At 40.4% G+C, this 17091-nt stretch overlaps 1 protein-coding gene across 2 annotated transcripts in view; it reads left to right on the top strand.

The window, feature by feature from the left end:
- The window catches only part of dx (deltex), a 319771-nt gene that overhangs the window by 235499 nt on the left and 67181 nt on the right, over positions 1-17091 (top strand). For both annotated transcript variants that reach the window (XM_067108869.1, XM_067108870.1), the window contains exon 12: positions 16790-16904. In XM_067108869.1, the coding sequence (XP_066964970.1) occupies positions 16790-16904 (115 nt within the window). The remainder of the gene's footprint in view (positions 1-16789; positions 16905-17091) is intronic.

The raw sequence follows: 17091 nt of genomic DNA, 5'->3' as shown, positions 1-17091 counted from the left end.
TCTTCGCAGGAGGGGTGCGGTACGCGTCCCTCGCGAGTACGGCGGGTTTACTGTAAACAGTTACCATAGTTATAATACAAAAGATATTAAGTAGAATAGGACTGATATATTTTTACATTATACCCTTATTCGGTTTGGATAAAAGATCGGCAAGGAAATATACTGCTAAATTTAAGCTGCGAGTTGTAACTGAAGCTGAGAAAACAATGTTCAAACTGCTAATGACTATAAATTATCGTGCATTGGCAACATGGATGAAACTCGATCGTAATTAAAATTGGAGAGAAAGTATTTTAATCAAACTATTGGTCATGAAAGAACACATTACTGCTATTTTTAAGCAAATAAACGAGAAATACGTAAAGCTTGTATTATGATGAAATCAAGTGAAAATAGCAAACGGAATCTTGATTTTTTTTTTTTTTTTTTTTTTTTTACTCAAAACAAACATGCCCCCAAATGACCAACGTCATCTGTTAATGAAAAAATAGCTAAATTAATTTCATAACGAGACGTATTTAAGTTATATTTCGACTTAAAAACATTTTGCATAACAAAAAATAACCTTGCCCCATATAAATAAAGTATCTAGAGATTCATTTACACTAACTAGAAGCAAGAAAAGCTCTCTGAAATGAGTTGAATACGGCGAAATAAACTTACCGCGTAATTGATTTCCAAATCAAAACATTGATTGCTATGATTGCAGTTTATAATACAAAAGTAATATAAGAATATATACAATATTATTGGATACAGTGAATTAAGGCATAACATTTTAAAAGATCCATGGAAAAGATGCATTTTTGTTATGTTGATGTTTGTATAATACGATTGTGAATATGGAGCACAGTGTAATGTAGGCTAGGCTACTGTATATGTTTATGCTATACCATAGTGTAGGCTAAGCTAATTATTGTTTGTTATTCAGAGTCTCCTTGTATTTAATTATCATAGGTCACTCTTCATGAACCTACAGAATTAGCTGACATTAATAATTACTATACTGTGTATGTATAGAGTATACTTTATAATGTAGGGTAGGCTACCATATATGTATACATGGTACTGAATACCCTAGTGTAGGCTAGGCTATATTCGAGATGCGTTTTTTCCAAGAAACGATGGGTTTTTTGTAACCTAACCCCATCGTAAGTAGGATAATAGCTGTATAAGCATTTTTAGTTTTTTTTGTATGTTTGAACTGTCAAAATAGGCAGTTCTAAGTGTTTTTAGTTATTCACGGGAGGGAGGGGGTGGTATGCAACCCCCATGAATACGGGGGTTTACTGCCATACATATATACACATACATTTAGTGGAACCCTGGTCCTCCACAGTATCAGAACTCAACGTAATTGGATTTCGTTGCAGCATGTCGAGTAAAATTTGCATCGGAACCTGAGCAAAGAACCAGAATCTGATTCGATAAACCGCATGAATTTTGCAAAAAAAGTGTTTCGGTCAGTCTGTGCCAGTTTGCATTGTTTCCACAGGGATTGTTTAAACCTTGCTCAGCTGTGTTCCAAGTCTTGTGATATATATGTATAGGTTTTTTGGCTTTTTGTACAATTTTTTGATAAAAACATGGGTCCCTAGAAAGCCATTGGAGGCAAGCAGAAAAGGAAAATGGTAAGAACCACAATTGAACTCAAATATAAGATTATTGAAAAGTATGAACAAGGCATTTGTGCAACTGATTTAATGTCTCGGCTTAACCTGCTTAGATCCTCCATTAGTACATTTTTAAAGCACAAAGAGGCAATAAAAGTGCTAGTGTTGCTAAGGGGGTTACGAGTTTGACAAAACAGAGGCCTCCCATAATAGATGAAGTAGAAAAATTGTTTTTAGTGTGGATAAACAAAAAACAGTTAGCTGGTGATAGTGTTTCAGAGGCTATGATTTGCGCTAAGGCTCGAACCTTGCATGCTGATCTTATGAAAAACAAACCTCGATCAGGTAGTACGGAGTATGAGTTTATGGCTAGTAGGGGATGGTTTGATAGGTTCCAACTTCTTTTATGACTTGTATGGCCTAGTGGGCAGCACCCTTGCCTTTCAATTGAAAGACCTGGGTTCAATCCTGATGTGAGTCAGGAATTTATATATGTACATATACTGTATATGTATATATGTACAGGGTATATACAGTATATGTATATGTGTATTGCATATATATATATATATATATATATATATATATATATATACATACATATATATGTGTGTGTGTGTATATATATATATATATATATATATATATATATATATATATATATATATATACATATATATATATATATATATATTTATATATATATATATATATGACTATTTATCACATCACCGTGATTCATATACAATCAGAAAGCTACAAACGTCCTTTAATATCCAATTCACTCTACCTCGGAAATAATATATTTTCATATATGTTACCGAAGGGGAATTTTTTTGTTGATAATAAGTCCACCGTCCCGTGGGATCGAACCAGCGACGGACGAGGAATCAGGACTACAGTGACGCACTAACGAAATCAGCCACAAGAGGTAGAGTGAATTGGATATTAAAGGACGTTTGTAGCTTTCTGATTATATATATATATATATATATATATATATATATATATATATATATATATATATATATATATATATATATATATATATATATATATATATATATATATATATATATATATATATATATATATATATATATACATAACAGTGTAGGGAAAATCAGATAGGAAAGCATAAAGAGAGAGAGAGAGAACAACAATTAAGCCGTGGTGGTTATGTATTGCGAGACTAGAAGTGTTGAGTAAGCAAACCACGAAAAACTGGCTTACACAAACTCAAAACAGTGAGCGAGTATATCGCACCCAGGGCCATAAAACCGATTGTAAAAATCTGGAAACTGTGCCCTCGCAATTTAGCTGACTAAGAATCACTCAGCACCTTGTCAGAAGCTAACATTTCAGCCATATCTATAACCCCGCCTTCAGCAGGAGGCGTTTACATGGAAATTCCATGGAAAAGGGCTGGACAAAGTGATGTAAGTCAACACCTCTCCAATCAAACATTCTAGGGAGGAGTCCTTTACACCTCCTCCTGAGATCATTTCCAATCAAATCCTCTAAGGAGAGATTTTAACAACACCCACCACCGTCCATCCCAGTCAAGCTGTTCGAGGGGAGGCCTTACAGATAAAATCTTCCAATGGGGCACTGAAAAGGACAGGTCATCATTGAGAAATACTGTATGTACTAAAGATGAAAACAGTATTTTAAACGCACACACAGTTACACACAGTTTCCATGATAAGGCAAAATGAGAAATTAGTGAACATAACAAAACAGAATATTAATAACTTTTTACATAATGTTCTTAAAAATATGGTGAAAAAGCCGAGTGTAGGGTGCAATATGAATGATGCAATTTTTAGCATGACCTTACAGACCTTATTGAGGGTAAGGGAGCACTATTAATAAACAGACAAATTTAACAAATTATGTTACAAAAAATGAAATATAAAAATATGGTAGCAACTGATAAGAAAGGTAGGCTGTGGGTAAACAAGAAGGCTACCTACCTTCCAAATTGTGTCATTTATGAGCGAGAGAAAAAGAACGGGATAGCTTTTTTTCAAGGTGTATTGATACAGTATATTTTGTTACAAATATTGGAAAATAAGGTACAGTCAACCCCCGGTATTCATGGGGGATACATACCACTATCCCCGTAAATAGCTTAAATCTGCGAATACTTACAACCCCTCTACAAACTCTTATAACTGCCTAATTGATGGTTCAAAACACCAAAAAAAAAAACCTAAAAATGCCTATGCCTGAATATTTTAATAGTTTTACTACAAAAAGTGCATTATTCACAAAATTGATATGACAGTAATTTGTGAATATTTCTCTATGAAAAATTCTGTGAATAGGCGAATCTTCCCACAATAATGTGTATATAATGTTCCACAGAGAAATCCACAGGGGTCCACTGTAGATACTTGCCTTTTGCATAAATTTTGCAGTTTAATGTGTGATGGTTGTTGTTTATAAGCATAATTAGTGTTTATGGTTGTGGGGTTTTGACATGATAGGGGAATAAGGGTACAGAGGTGCTATTTGACTTCACTGGAGTTTTTTTGATTTTTACATTTATGCTTTTTCCACATACTGTATTAAGTATTGCACTATTGTCCTGTAACTTGTAATGAAATAAGTTCAACGAGAGAGAGAGAGAGAGAGAGAGAGAGAGAGAGAGAGAGAGAGAGAGAGAGAGAGAGAGAGAGAGAGAGAGAGAGAGAGAGACTGCACTAGAGAAACACCATGCACACATGCACATACTTTCCCTGTTTCCCTTATCATTTCTTTGTTTTATTTGGTGTTTTTCCATACAGTTATTTTCATTGCATAGAATGAGTAATAACCAAAAAATTGATGGAAAACCCAGAAGAATGACGAAGTGAAGGAGGGGGGGTGAAAGAGAGACAGAGAGCGAGTCTCTCACGATTGGTATTGGCATAAATGCATGACATCACTTAATGTTATTAAATGCCCCTTTGTGTATCACTTTTAATTAGCTGATATGGATACATCATTAGTTTAATAGCATATGATAGAAGGTGCAAGGATGGATAAGTGCTCAGGTTTTTTTTTTTTTCAAGTTTTCCCACTATTGGTAGAATTGCATGTCATTACACGTCATTGGGACTTTTGCTTTTTAATGGCTGATAGGCATATGCTTCTTAAACATATCTTTCTCTAATTCCCTATATCCTGAAAGTATTAATGTACATACTTGATAACAGAGCGTTTTCCTTCTTTGTCTAGTCTTGTATGATTAGTCAGTGTTTTGAATGTTTCACGAGTGCTTGCTGTATGTGAGAGGCATTCCTAGAGCATGTTACTTTCTCTGCAGTGCCTGCAGCATTGCAGGCCATTGTGTTACTGTATGTTGTGGTGCTTGTGCTGTATATGGCACCATCTTGTCCTTAGATGGTGAGGAAGGTCTTATCACTTCAGTAGGAGCTTGAAATCTTTGTGAGATTGATGCAGGATGGTCAACTGGCCATATGCTTGTGCTGTGTATGGCACCATCTTAGTCCTTAGATGGTGAGGAAGGTCTTATCACTTCTGAAGGAGCTTGAAATCTTTGCGAGATTGATGCAGGATGGTCAACCGGCCATATAATGGATGAGTACAGCATTGGCTGGCCAACCGTGCATGATGTTAAGATTTCCCAGGACAAACTGAAGAATGACACCATGGACTTTGGGAAGAAGACATCTAGGAGTCAGGTCTGGAAGGTCATGACAAAAGGCTGACATGGGGATGTTGAGCAGTTGAACTTGATCTTGTTTTGTCAGCATGGGGCTGCTGACATGAATGTATGTGGTGCAAAGTTGAAAGCTGCTGACATGTAGTTCAGAGGCCTGCATGGGGTTGTGGACTTTGAGGTGTCCAAGGTTGACTGTTTTGGTTCAAGATTCAGTATGGGATTTTTAACAAGGATACTCATGGCGAAGCTTTGGATGCTTCCGAGGAGAGAATAGGGGAATTTTTCCAGGAAAAAGAAGGCCTTACTTTATGGCAAATCTACAATGCTGACGAAATTTGTCTGTTCCGTCGCTCCTTACCCACTAGCACCTTGGCTGATGAGAAGGAAAAAATTTATCCAGTCAAAAGTGTTTTAAGCAATGTGTGTTGCTTTGTTATGTGCAAATGCTAATGGTAGCCATCATTGCAAACCAGTGGTAGTTGGACATGTAAAGCAACCATGTTCCCTGTGTGAGTTGACTGATAATCTCTCAGTGATGAGGTATCATTTGGTGAAGGCTTTGTTCACCTCCAGGATTATAACCGATTGGTTCCATAATTATATATGTAAGTAGGGTGTTCATCATCAGACACAAGAACTTGGCATTGCTAGATATCGGTTGAAGGCTTTGCGTCTCATGGACAATGTACCTGCACATACTAATGTAACCCAGTTGGTTGGTGGTGAAGACAATGGACCAAAATGTTACTGTTGCAACAAAACAGCTATACTGGAGGAAGTTCCTGTAGGTGATGGTAGTGTTGGAGGACCTCCAAGGGGGAGAAGGAGCAAGGCTTGGATACTGGTGGGGGGGGGGGGGGCAGACACTGGAGAATCTTCGAAGGCATTCGCTGGAGTCTGCCATCTACAGCTTTGCAGATACCGCTGTACATGGAGGGACCTCACCATAGAGACTCTCAACCAAGCCTGGAATTGTATGCTGAAGGGAGAAGAGGGCATGATGGACTCACAGGGGTGGAAGTCAGTGATTTTGGTGGCCAGCTAGTGACTGGAGGCTATGATGTTCCTGAGGATGACGTGCAGTAGTGGATGGTCGATGACGGCGACCTAGGCTACCAACTTCTCTCCAACAGCAAAATAGTTGCTGCAGTTGCTGCTGGTGATGAGGAAGCAGCTAAAAAATAGGAGGATGATGATGAGGCTAGTTTCACAACCAGCACCTTTTTACAAGCACATGTGCATGGTATGCGATATGTTTGTCAAGATCATGGAGATCCCCAACATCAATCTCAGCAGCTGCACTAGGCCCTAGGTTGTGGCTGCACAGGTGGAGATAGTTTCAATGGAATGTCATTGCCAAGCAGAATCATTGTTTGTATCGCCAGAGTACCCTTGACAGCTTCTTCAGATCTCAAACCTCTATGTACCCAAGCCCATTGCCATTGATTTCTTTGGTAACTCAGTCATTCAGCTTGGAACCACAGGTTAGTATATCTGCAACCTTCGTTAATATGTGGGGGTCCTGCAGCCAAAAGACTGATGTGTCACTGCCCCACTTTGATAACCCTAACCCTCTAGGCACCGCTATGCCTCTTCTGGCCACTTCACCACTTTCTGGGAGTCAGAGGAGGCACGGAGATGATGATAATGCTAAGGGCAGCACACACACGTAAGTGACAAAGAAATAATATATTTATATATATATATGAATGTCTTTTCCTGTAATACTACAGTGTAATATGAAAATAAGAAGTCCCATAAAACACTATTTAAACGTTGAAACCATATATTTCGGGCACTTGTTTCTGTGCCCTGTTCACTGGTAGAATATGGACAGGTGGAAAGTTACAATGGTATATATACAAAAACATGAAGGTGTGGCCTTGGGCCTCCGATGTTAAGGAGGTGGCGATTCTTAAGAAGGAGGAGAATGACCAAATTCCTAGTGGTTTTTGGCCTCATTAGCTCCCGTTTGGCGATGGATCTGGCGGTCGCGTTTCTTGGGTCATCTTCTTCAAGAGGGTCTGAGGATTAAGGTGTCAATGGCGTCCGATTTCCAATGTCCTCCTGACAGGTTCATATTGTTGGTTTGATTGATGATAGCAGATTCCAGCATCTTTCTTTTGTACGGACAGCTACTCTTGAAAACCAACTCCGCCCCACTCCAGTTAATGACATGCCCTGTATTTCTAATATGTAGGAAAATTCCGAACTCTCCGAGCGTAACGTACTGATCTTTTGTGCTCTGTTATTCTTTGCGAGAGCGATCTACCTGTCTCGCCTACATAGATGTCATGACAATTTACTACCACGGTATCTTGTAAACTCCGGCTTCTTCCTTTTGTTATTTAAGTATCGTTAACGAGCGAACTCCCGATGGATTTGGGATAATGGAAAATGAAAGGATTATTAGAACTGAGTTGCTCGGGTGGCCTTTTGGATGTTTTCATCGTATGGAAGCTTTATTTTGTTGTTGAAATCTATTTGTCTGTTGTGAGTGGGACCTCTGTAGTATATTTTATTCGCTTTATTAATAGCCCTCTCTTCCATACGATGAAAACATCCAAAAGGCCACCGAGCAACTCAGTTCTAATAATCCTTTCATTTTCCATTATCCCAAATCCATCGGGAGTTCGCTGGTTAACGTATACTTAAATAACAAAAGGGAAGAAGCCGGAGTTTACAAGATACCGTGTAGTAATTGTCATGACATCTATGTAGGCGAGACAGGTAGATCGCTCTCGCAAAGAATAACAGAGCACAAAAGATCAGTACGTTATGCTTCGGAGAGTTCGAATTTTCCTACATATTAGAAATACAGGGCATGTCATTAACTGGAGTGGGCGGAGTTGGTTTTCAAGAGTAGCTGTCCGTACAAAAGAAAGATGCTGGAATCTGCTATCATCAATCAAACCAACAATATGAACCTGTCAGGAGGACATTGGAAATCGGACGCCATCGACACCTTAATCCTCAGACCCTCTTGAAGAAGATGACCCAAGAAACGCGACCGCCAGATCCATCGCCAAACGGGAGCTAATGAGGCCAAAACCACTAGGGAATTTGGTCATTCTCCTCCTTCTAAGAATCACCACCTCCTTAACATCGGAGGCCTAAGGCCACACCTTCATGTTTTTGTATATATACCATTGTAACTTTCCACCTGTCCATATTCTACCAGTGAACAGGGGCACAGAAACAAGTGCCCAAAATATATGGTTTCAACGTTTAAATAGTGTTTTATGGGCCTTCTTATTTTCATATATATATATATATATATATATATATATATATATATATATATATATATATATATATATATATATATATATATATATATATATATATATATATATATATATATATCTATATATATATATTATATATCTATATATCTATATATATATATATATATATATATATATATATATATATATATATATATATATATATATATCTATCTATCTATCTATCTATCTATCTATATATATATATATATATATATATATATATATATATATATATATATATATATATATATTCATAGGTATGCTATTTTTGTGTACAATATATTTTAAGACTCGTATAATGGATTTGGGCAAAATGAAAAAGAAAGTGACTCATTTTTATCTGGTAGTGTAACCTACCATATTGCATATTGTGTACAGGAGAAAAGTATTTACTGAGTATATTTTGTTACAGATCAGGGAAAATACACTAGCTAACTGCATTTGCATCAAGTTTTCAGTTTAAAATGTGATGGTTGATGTTTATAAGCATATTAAGCGTTTACGCCTCTGCAGTATTAACGATATGGGGAGTAAGGATACAGAGTTGCCTTTTACTCCCATAGAGTTTTATGTGATTGTCTAACCAGGCCTTTATTGATCTGGATAATTGAGAGATTTCATATATTTTTTCTTAATTTTTTTTTTTATTTATTCTTCCCTATCCACACCCTTCCTTGCTGTAGAGTCCAACCATGTTCATGATGTTTTGGTGGATGTAGGCAAGCTGTATAGATGAATGCCTGTCAAAGGACTAAGATCTAAGTTTGTTCTCTGTCTTCTTGTTAAGAAGGGGGCAGTAGTGTGCATATGTAAACACCATAATATATCCTTGGATGATGATATTGTTACCTTCTAACCTGTTTTCCTCTTTTCTTTATGCTCTATAGGGAAATGACAGGATTATCTTGTTGACTTTACTATCTTTGGTATTGGCCCTGTCAGCCTCTCACATCAGGTGTCAGGTTCTAAAGGAGGTTAAAGTAGTCAGCCTTCCTCTGCACCTGCATGACTGGGAATATGGCATTTCCAGGTGCATGTTTTACCTGGTCAATCTGAGACTGTACAGGATGTGCAGAGGTCCATAGCTGCATGTTTTCATATAAGTAACTTACCAAGTAATTGCATTGCTATTAGTTCCTACTTTTCATGGCAGCTTAAGTTTTAAATTTCATGGTAGCTTTTTATTATTTTGGTGTAGGTAACCAACCCCACCCACTTTTGAGGAAAAATAGTTACAACTTGGCTCAGGAGCTCAATTTGTACCTGCCGCTCATGGACTCAACATCGGTTGTTGGGTAGCTTTTGTTTTGAATTGAAAATCACCGGTTGGCTGCAGGCATTGCCAACTTCTGGTGAAGTACACGGTTCTTTTTGGTAGCACTAATCAATTTTAGCTTAGCTAGTTTCCCAGTTGTGGTACAAGTATGTCAGATTCTAGTGCTCATAGTATTAGGTATTGCAGCAAGGGCTGCAAGACTAGATTGACATCTGCTAAATATGACACGCATACTATTTGTACTTCTTGTAGAGGACAAACTTATTCTCCTGACCATAATCGTGACGAATGTTGGGAATGGGATCGGGGAGATGGAAACTTTGAATTCTCATTTGGTGAGACTGCAAAGAGATAGATAGAAAGGGGGCTCAAGAGCCAAAGTTAGGTTGTCTCATTCTCCTGAAGTACCTGTACTTTTGACACCTGTGATTGCCTTTTCCCCTATTCCAAGTCCTCTCACTCTGCCATTAACTCTGTTACCTGGCTCCCTTCTGAGCCCAGTGCCTTAGCAAGCCTCAAAGTCCGGGTAGATAAGAAGTTTAATGTTCTAGTGGATACTGTAACCAAGCTTGGGGCTTCGGTTAGGATCTTGATGGATCAAATGAGTGCTCGTAGTGTTGTTGCAAGTGTTGTATCAGTGGCGGAGGTGGCTGCCCATCCCACCGACGCTCCTAGACTAAGGTCCTTGCCAAACCCACCTACACCTGGGAGTAGACAAACAGACGTCCAAGTGAGGTTGGTGGGGTTTGCCCACGGGTAGATGCCCCCTCAACCCAACCTGTAGTGCAGTCCCAGGACTTGGGGACAGCCACTGGAAAGGTGTCCTTGTGGAAATGCGTGCCTTATCATCAAGTGACTCCAACTTGGGCAGAAGGCTTAGTTGGCGCTTTCCCGAGTCTTCCAGACCATTGAAAAGGTCTGCTGCCCCTGAGAGCGCTCCTCTGCTTCCTAGTAAGCGTTCCAGAGATCTGGATCATAGCCCAGAACCTTTGTGCAGCTTCTGGAATCAGAAAAGTACTCCGATGTCTCCTGAGTATTTCGTCCCCAAGTGTTTGCATAAGAAGACTCCCGAATAATCAGTAGCGGCTGAGCTCCCAGTTGGGGTACGTTCTGTGATGGCCGATTGCTCAGAAGGGGATGAGAGTATTGTATGTGTGAGCACACTGCTGATGCCAAGCGTCCAGCTGGCATCAGACGTTCAGTCAGAGAGACTGCAGTGCATTTTGAACATTCAGTGATAGTCGAGTGCCCAGTGTTGTCAGTGTGTGCAGTGGATTCCAAGTGCCCAGATGCAGCCAAGCACTCTGTATGAGCCGAGCGCCCAGATGCAGCCAAGCACTCTGTATGAGCCGAGCGCCCAGTCCGTTGTTCAGTGACCAATCGTCTAGTGCCGGATCATCCTTCTAAACACTCCCTATCTAAGAAGCGTTCAGTGTTAGATTTGCCTTTACCCGAGTGTTCACTGGTCTCGGATGGTTCTTCGCTCTCGGCAGCTTATCCTGTGACTTCTCGTCTGCCATTATTGGCACAATCACCTGCTCGTTTCGCACCACCACCTGCCAAATGTTCGGTGTCACGCACCACTCCCATTGAGCCCCCAGCGCAGTCAGTTTTGATGAGTGTCAGTGTTCCTGCGTTGCAGGACTCCTCCTTGGACCCGATCCAGTGTCATCTAGATAACATTTTGGACCTGTTAAAGAAGCCTTCGTTTGCAGTTCAGCAGCAACCGGACATAGCTTCTCATCTATTTCTTCTTCAGATGAAGAAAACATAGAGAAGGATCAACCCACAATGGTTTTCGTCTGCAGTTCAGCAGCAACCGGACATAGCTTCTCATCTATTTCTTCTTCAGATGAAGAAAACATAGAGAAGGGTCAACCCACGATGGCTTATGCTTCTATAATGAAATTCTTATTATTTTGATATCCATCGTTCTTCTCTCTTTCAGCTCCGTCGTCTCCAGGCTCTGCTTTTTTGGTGAGTAACTCGCAGGCCCCTCTAACTTGATGAAGATGGTTCTTTCCTGTTCCTCGTAGAAAGCCGTGTCCCGCATCGAGATTTGGTTGTCTGACAAGAGATCTTGGGAAGGCTACCTGTTGCACCCCCCCTCGTCGAACAAAAAGGAGGTATCAGCATTATGCTACTGGGGAAGCTCCTTCTTTTGGGGGTGTCTGCCTCCTCCCAGGAAGACTTCTCTGGCATGATCGACTTATGATGTCTTGCATTCATTTTCGCCAAGATCTGCTTTTCATCCTTGGAGTTGGACCATTTAGTAAAGAATTTATTCAAAGTCTTTGCAATCTTCAGCTTTCTAGATTGGACTGTAGGGGCTTTGACGAAGAAAATTGAAGATTGCATCTCCCTCCAAGACAACTTTACAACGGACTGGTTGGGAGTGTTGTCCTGCCCAGACAAGGCGGTACATGATGGCTCACAGGAACTAGCTACTCTCTTCGCCTTGGGCATCCTGAAGAAGAGGGAGTTGTGGTGCTCTTTTACTACAAAGGGAGTTACTCCCTCTCAGAAGTTGTCTCTTCTCTTTGCCCCTCTGGATCTTGGGAATCTGTTCCCTAGTGCTACTTTAGAGCGCATAGCTTCTGAGCTACAGAAGAAGACACAGGATTTACTAGCACAGTCTACAGAATGACCTGAGCAGCCGAGTCGTACGCCTGTGCCCTCTCCTTTACAGCCACGGCCCTTTCGAGGTGGCAGAGCCGGATATCAGTCCTATCCACGCACCAAGATCCATTCAGTGTGCCACATCAAGAAATCCTCTACCAGACCCTCCTCTAGCAAGTGAGGATCTGGTCCTCTGTGTTCCGGTGGGAGCCAGGCTTCTTTATTTCTGGGGGAAAGGGGAAGCAAAGAAAGCAGAACCATGGGTTACAGAAGTCCTGAGAGAGGGGTATTCCATCCTGTTCAACACAGAACCCCCATTGGCATCAGCTCCTATCAACTTGACAGCATACTCTGTAGGCTTGCAGAGGTTTTCGACCCTGCCAGAGGAGGTGTCCTCCCTGCTCAGGAAAGGGGCTATGTAGGTTGTGGAGGATGTAAACTCTAAGGGGTTTTACAACTACCTTTTAGTCGTACCCAAGTCATCAGGAGGTTGGAGAACTGTCCTGGACGTAAGTGCCCTGCATTTCTTCGTCAAAACAACAAAATTCAGGATGGAAACCAATCATTCAGTACTGTCCTCCATCCATCAAGGGGATTGGATGTTGACAATAGACATGGAGGATGCATACTTTCACAATCCAGTCCACCCGGAATCCAGGAAGTACTTGAGGTTCTTATTCCAGGGCAGGGTCTACCAGTTTCGGGCCCTTTATTTCGGCTTTCCACAGCCCCACAGGTCTTCACCAGGGTTCTTGCCCCATTAGCGAAGTGGCTACATCTGATGGGCTTCAACGTATGCTTTTATCTCGACTACTGGCTCCTACATTCTCCTTCAAGAACTCGCTGCACAGAGGACTTACAGAAGTTACTCGTCCTCACCCAGGATCTGGACATTCTAGTCAACTTTCCCAAGTTGCAGTTAGTCCTGACTCGGTTGATCGTCTGTTTGCGGATGATCGACTTTCTGAGTTTTTGGGCTTTTCCGTTATAGAAGAATCCAATCCTGCCTTCTAACAGTTCAGAAATTCCTTGCTCTCCCTTCCTGCTTAGCCAGAGAGTGGATGAGCCTCCTGGGCACCCTCTTGTCCACAGAGAAGTTAGTGCCTGTAGGGAGACTTCACACAAGACACCTTCAGTTCTTCCTAAAGGCCAGCTGGCATAGGAAGATGTTCCCAGACTCCTTTGTCTTCTCCATCACTCCTGAGATCAAGGAGGACCTCTGGTGGTGGCTCAGAGAAGGGAGATTCTCATTCGGGAAATCATTACATCCGTTGAACCCAAGCCTAACCTTATTCTCAGAGCTGGGATGGGGGCGGCATCTGCAAGATTCAGGAGTTGCAGGAAAGTGGTCGCAAGAAGAAAGGAAGCTCCACATAAATGTGAGGGAGCTGAAAGCAGTACATCTGGATTTCTGACACTTTGCTTCAGTGACATACGACAAAACGGTCACAATCAACTCAGACAACATGACAGTGTTAGCCTATATAAAGAATCAGGGAGGCATGCACGCGTCGTCTCTTTGTCAAGCGGCCAAAGATCTCATTTGGGCCCAGAACAACTGCACCGGAATCATCACCAGCTTCATTCAGGTCAAAATGAATGTCCTCCTTGCGGACGAGTTGAGTTGCCACAAACAGGTCCTACTGACGGAATGGACACTGAATCCGCAGGTTTGCACTGATCTGTGGAAACGGTGGGGAAAGCTGTCAATAGGCCTGTTTGCGATGTTGAGAAATCACCAACTTTCCCAGTATTGCTTGCCAGTTCTGGACCCTCTGGCATGGTCAACAGATGCAATGCTCCAGGACTGGTCCAACCTGGACATGTACACCTTCCCTCCTTTCAGCATGGTGAGGGAAGTCATCAACAAGTTTCAGTCGCACAGCAACTCCTTGATGACGCTTGTGGCCCCTTTTTGGCCACAGAGGGAATGGTTTCTGGGCCTTCTCTCAATGTTGGTGGATTTCCCAAGACTCCTACCACATTGTTGAAATCTTCTCAAGCAGCCCCATTTCCTCCGCTTTCATCAAGGTTTATCTATTCTCGTTCTGACAGGCTTCAGACTGTCAGGAAGCTTGTCAGAGTGAAAGGATTTTCAAAAGCAGCCGCAAGAGCTGTTGCCAACTGTAAGTGAGAATCCTCATCCAATGTGTATCAGGCTAAATGGTCAGTTTTCTGCAACTGGTGTCGAAGGCGTGGTATCTTGTCTTCTGAAACCACTCTAGCGCAAATAGCTGACTTTTTAATCTTCCTGAAGTCTTCACGAGGTTCAACAACTTCAACTATTAACGGTTATAGAACCATGTATGCATGTTTATTCTTAGGTTCCTTGCAAAGAATGAAACCCCATCCAATCCCTGGCCCCGTTCATTCTCTGTCAAGAACTTAACAAGTATCCTTGGCCCGACAGACCAGGAGAGAGTTCTCTGTCTGGTCAGAGTTTTAAAAGTGTTACCTTGAAAGGGCTAAGAACATCAGAGGATCCTTGTAACCTCTGGTGCGCTGTAAAGAACCCTTCTCGTTCCATGTCCAAGAACACACTGTCCATCTTTCTTAGAGAAGTAATCTCTGAATCACAGCGGGGTATTCAGTCGCCACTTCATTGGCATGTAAACTTAATTTGTTGCCCTCAACTATACTTCAAACTGTGTATTGGAAGTGTAGATCTAGTTTTGCCTCTCATTACCTATGCGACATTATGTCCTTTCTCTGTGGCTGGCTTAGTACTTGGGGAGGAAGGGTAGGAGTGTATCCTCTATTTCACTATCTCCTTGCCTTGGTATTAGGTGATCGAGTTATGGAAAGCCTGGGGGTACTGTGTACCTGGAGTACCCACCAGTCGTTGGTTTTAATGGTTGGGTTTGGTTTTGTTTTTATGTGATGTGTTGGTAACGAGATTATTTGGTCGATTTTTCTTGTACTATGCCCAGGGCAAGGGTGTACAGTATCTTTGTTTGTTATGATGCCTTAGCAACCACTAAAACACTCCTTGGCGGCAAGGCACCCACTAGAGTCAACCCTCAGCTTTACTGCTGCGCCACTACAGGTTGATGATGAGTACCTACCAGAGGCAGTACCCGTCTGCTGTAGCTACCTCACCAGGTAAGGTTACAACAAGCATCTCCATTACTGAGTGATTCTGAGTAGTTAGTGTCCATGTATCCCAGCTCCCTTCTATGTGGGATTCAGCAGTGTAATTACTTGGTAAATTACTTACATAAAAATGACATTTTTATAAGAAAATAAGGTTTTATATATACATACCAAGTAATTACATGATCAGAGCCCTCCCTCCTCACCTCTCATGGATGTAGATCATGAACGAATGGAGCTCTTGAGCCCGATTGTACCTATTCTTCCCTGAAAGTGGGTGGGGTTGGTCACCTATACCAAAACACTAGAGCTCTACCATGAAATTTAAAACTTAAGCTGCCATGAAAAGTAGGAGCCAATAGCAATGCAACTACTTGCTAAGTATATATAAAGCCTTATTTTATTATAAAAATGTCATTTTTTAGTTTATGGAACTTTGTCAGTTAGTTTCTGAAGACAGAAACTTGCACTTCATGAGTATGTTTCATGAATAAATAAAAGGATTTGTATTCCAGTAGGAAGAATTATGAATTTTTAAAAATATATTCTTAGTTATACATTCACTAGACTTTGTAATATATTCCTACCTTTAACCACATTGCATTTGTCCATGCTGTCAACAGAAAAGTGGGCCTGACAGTTCTGTATGTTGGGATTTTCCCTACGCTTCACCTATCAGCTGATAGAAACTACTGTATCTTTTTACCCAACTTAAGGAACATCTGTTTGTGTATTTTGGAAAAAACATTGTATGTTTAAAATTTAGTATATTTTAGATGGTTAGTTTAGCTCTTGATGTTTTCAACTTGTAATCTGTTTTTGTAATAAACATTGATAACTTTTTTTATGTGAACTTAAATTTTCAATTATATATTTTGTATTGCAAAAACAATAATAATAACCTCTCCCTTATAATAAAAAACATTGTGTTGTCATCAGATATTCTGCCAAATTTTAAAAACATTGAATTTCCATATCAGGATTGTTCCTTTATACAGTAATTGTTTGTGTATGCTTTGTTATATAAATGTAGGATTTTATTTACATTTTCTGTTTTAATGAAACAAATCTGTACAGTACTCTAAATTGAGTTGTATTTCAGTTTTCAAAGGTTGTATTTTGAGAAATCGCAATAAATATTTTCTAAAGTGCTTCAGATGAAGGGTAATATACAAGATGAAAGTCAATTGTAAAATTTACAGCATGGCTTCTTTATGTTTTACAGCTGATGCGGAAGTATACCCAAAGTATTTTGCAGCCACCTGATGAGACATGCTCTATATGCATGTGTAATTTCCAGGAGAGCTCAGGGTTTTCTGATGATGAAGATCAAGTGTCAGGTAATGCTATAGATTTAATTCTAAAGGGAATATTTCTTTGAATAGACAAGCATGACAGCTGTACTTAGTGATTATACAATTAAAAGCAAAAGTTACTAGGTCATTTGAAAGTGCAGTGCTTTTCTAAGACATATTACAATTCAGGTTATAAAGCTAACAAGAATGCAAATACTGCACAGGCAGTCTC

This window comes from Macrobrachium rosenbergii, chromosome 9 (assembly GCF_040412425.1).
Source record: "Macrobrachium rosenbergii isolate ZJJX-2024 chromosome 9, ASM4041242v1, whole genome shotgun sequence".
Lineage (NCBI taxonomy): Eukaryota > Metazoa > Arthropoda > Malacostraca > Decapoda > Palaemonidae > Macrobrachium > Macrobrachium rosenbergii.
This window is presented reverse-complemented; position numbering and strand designations above follow the sequence as displayed.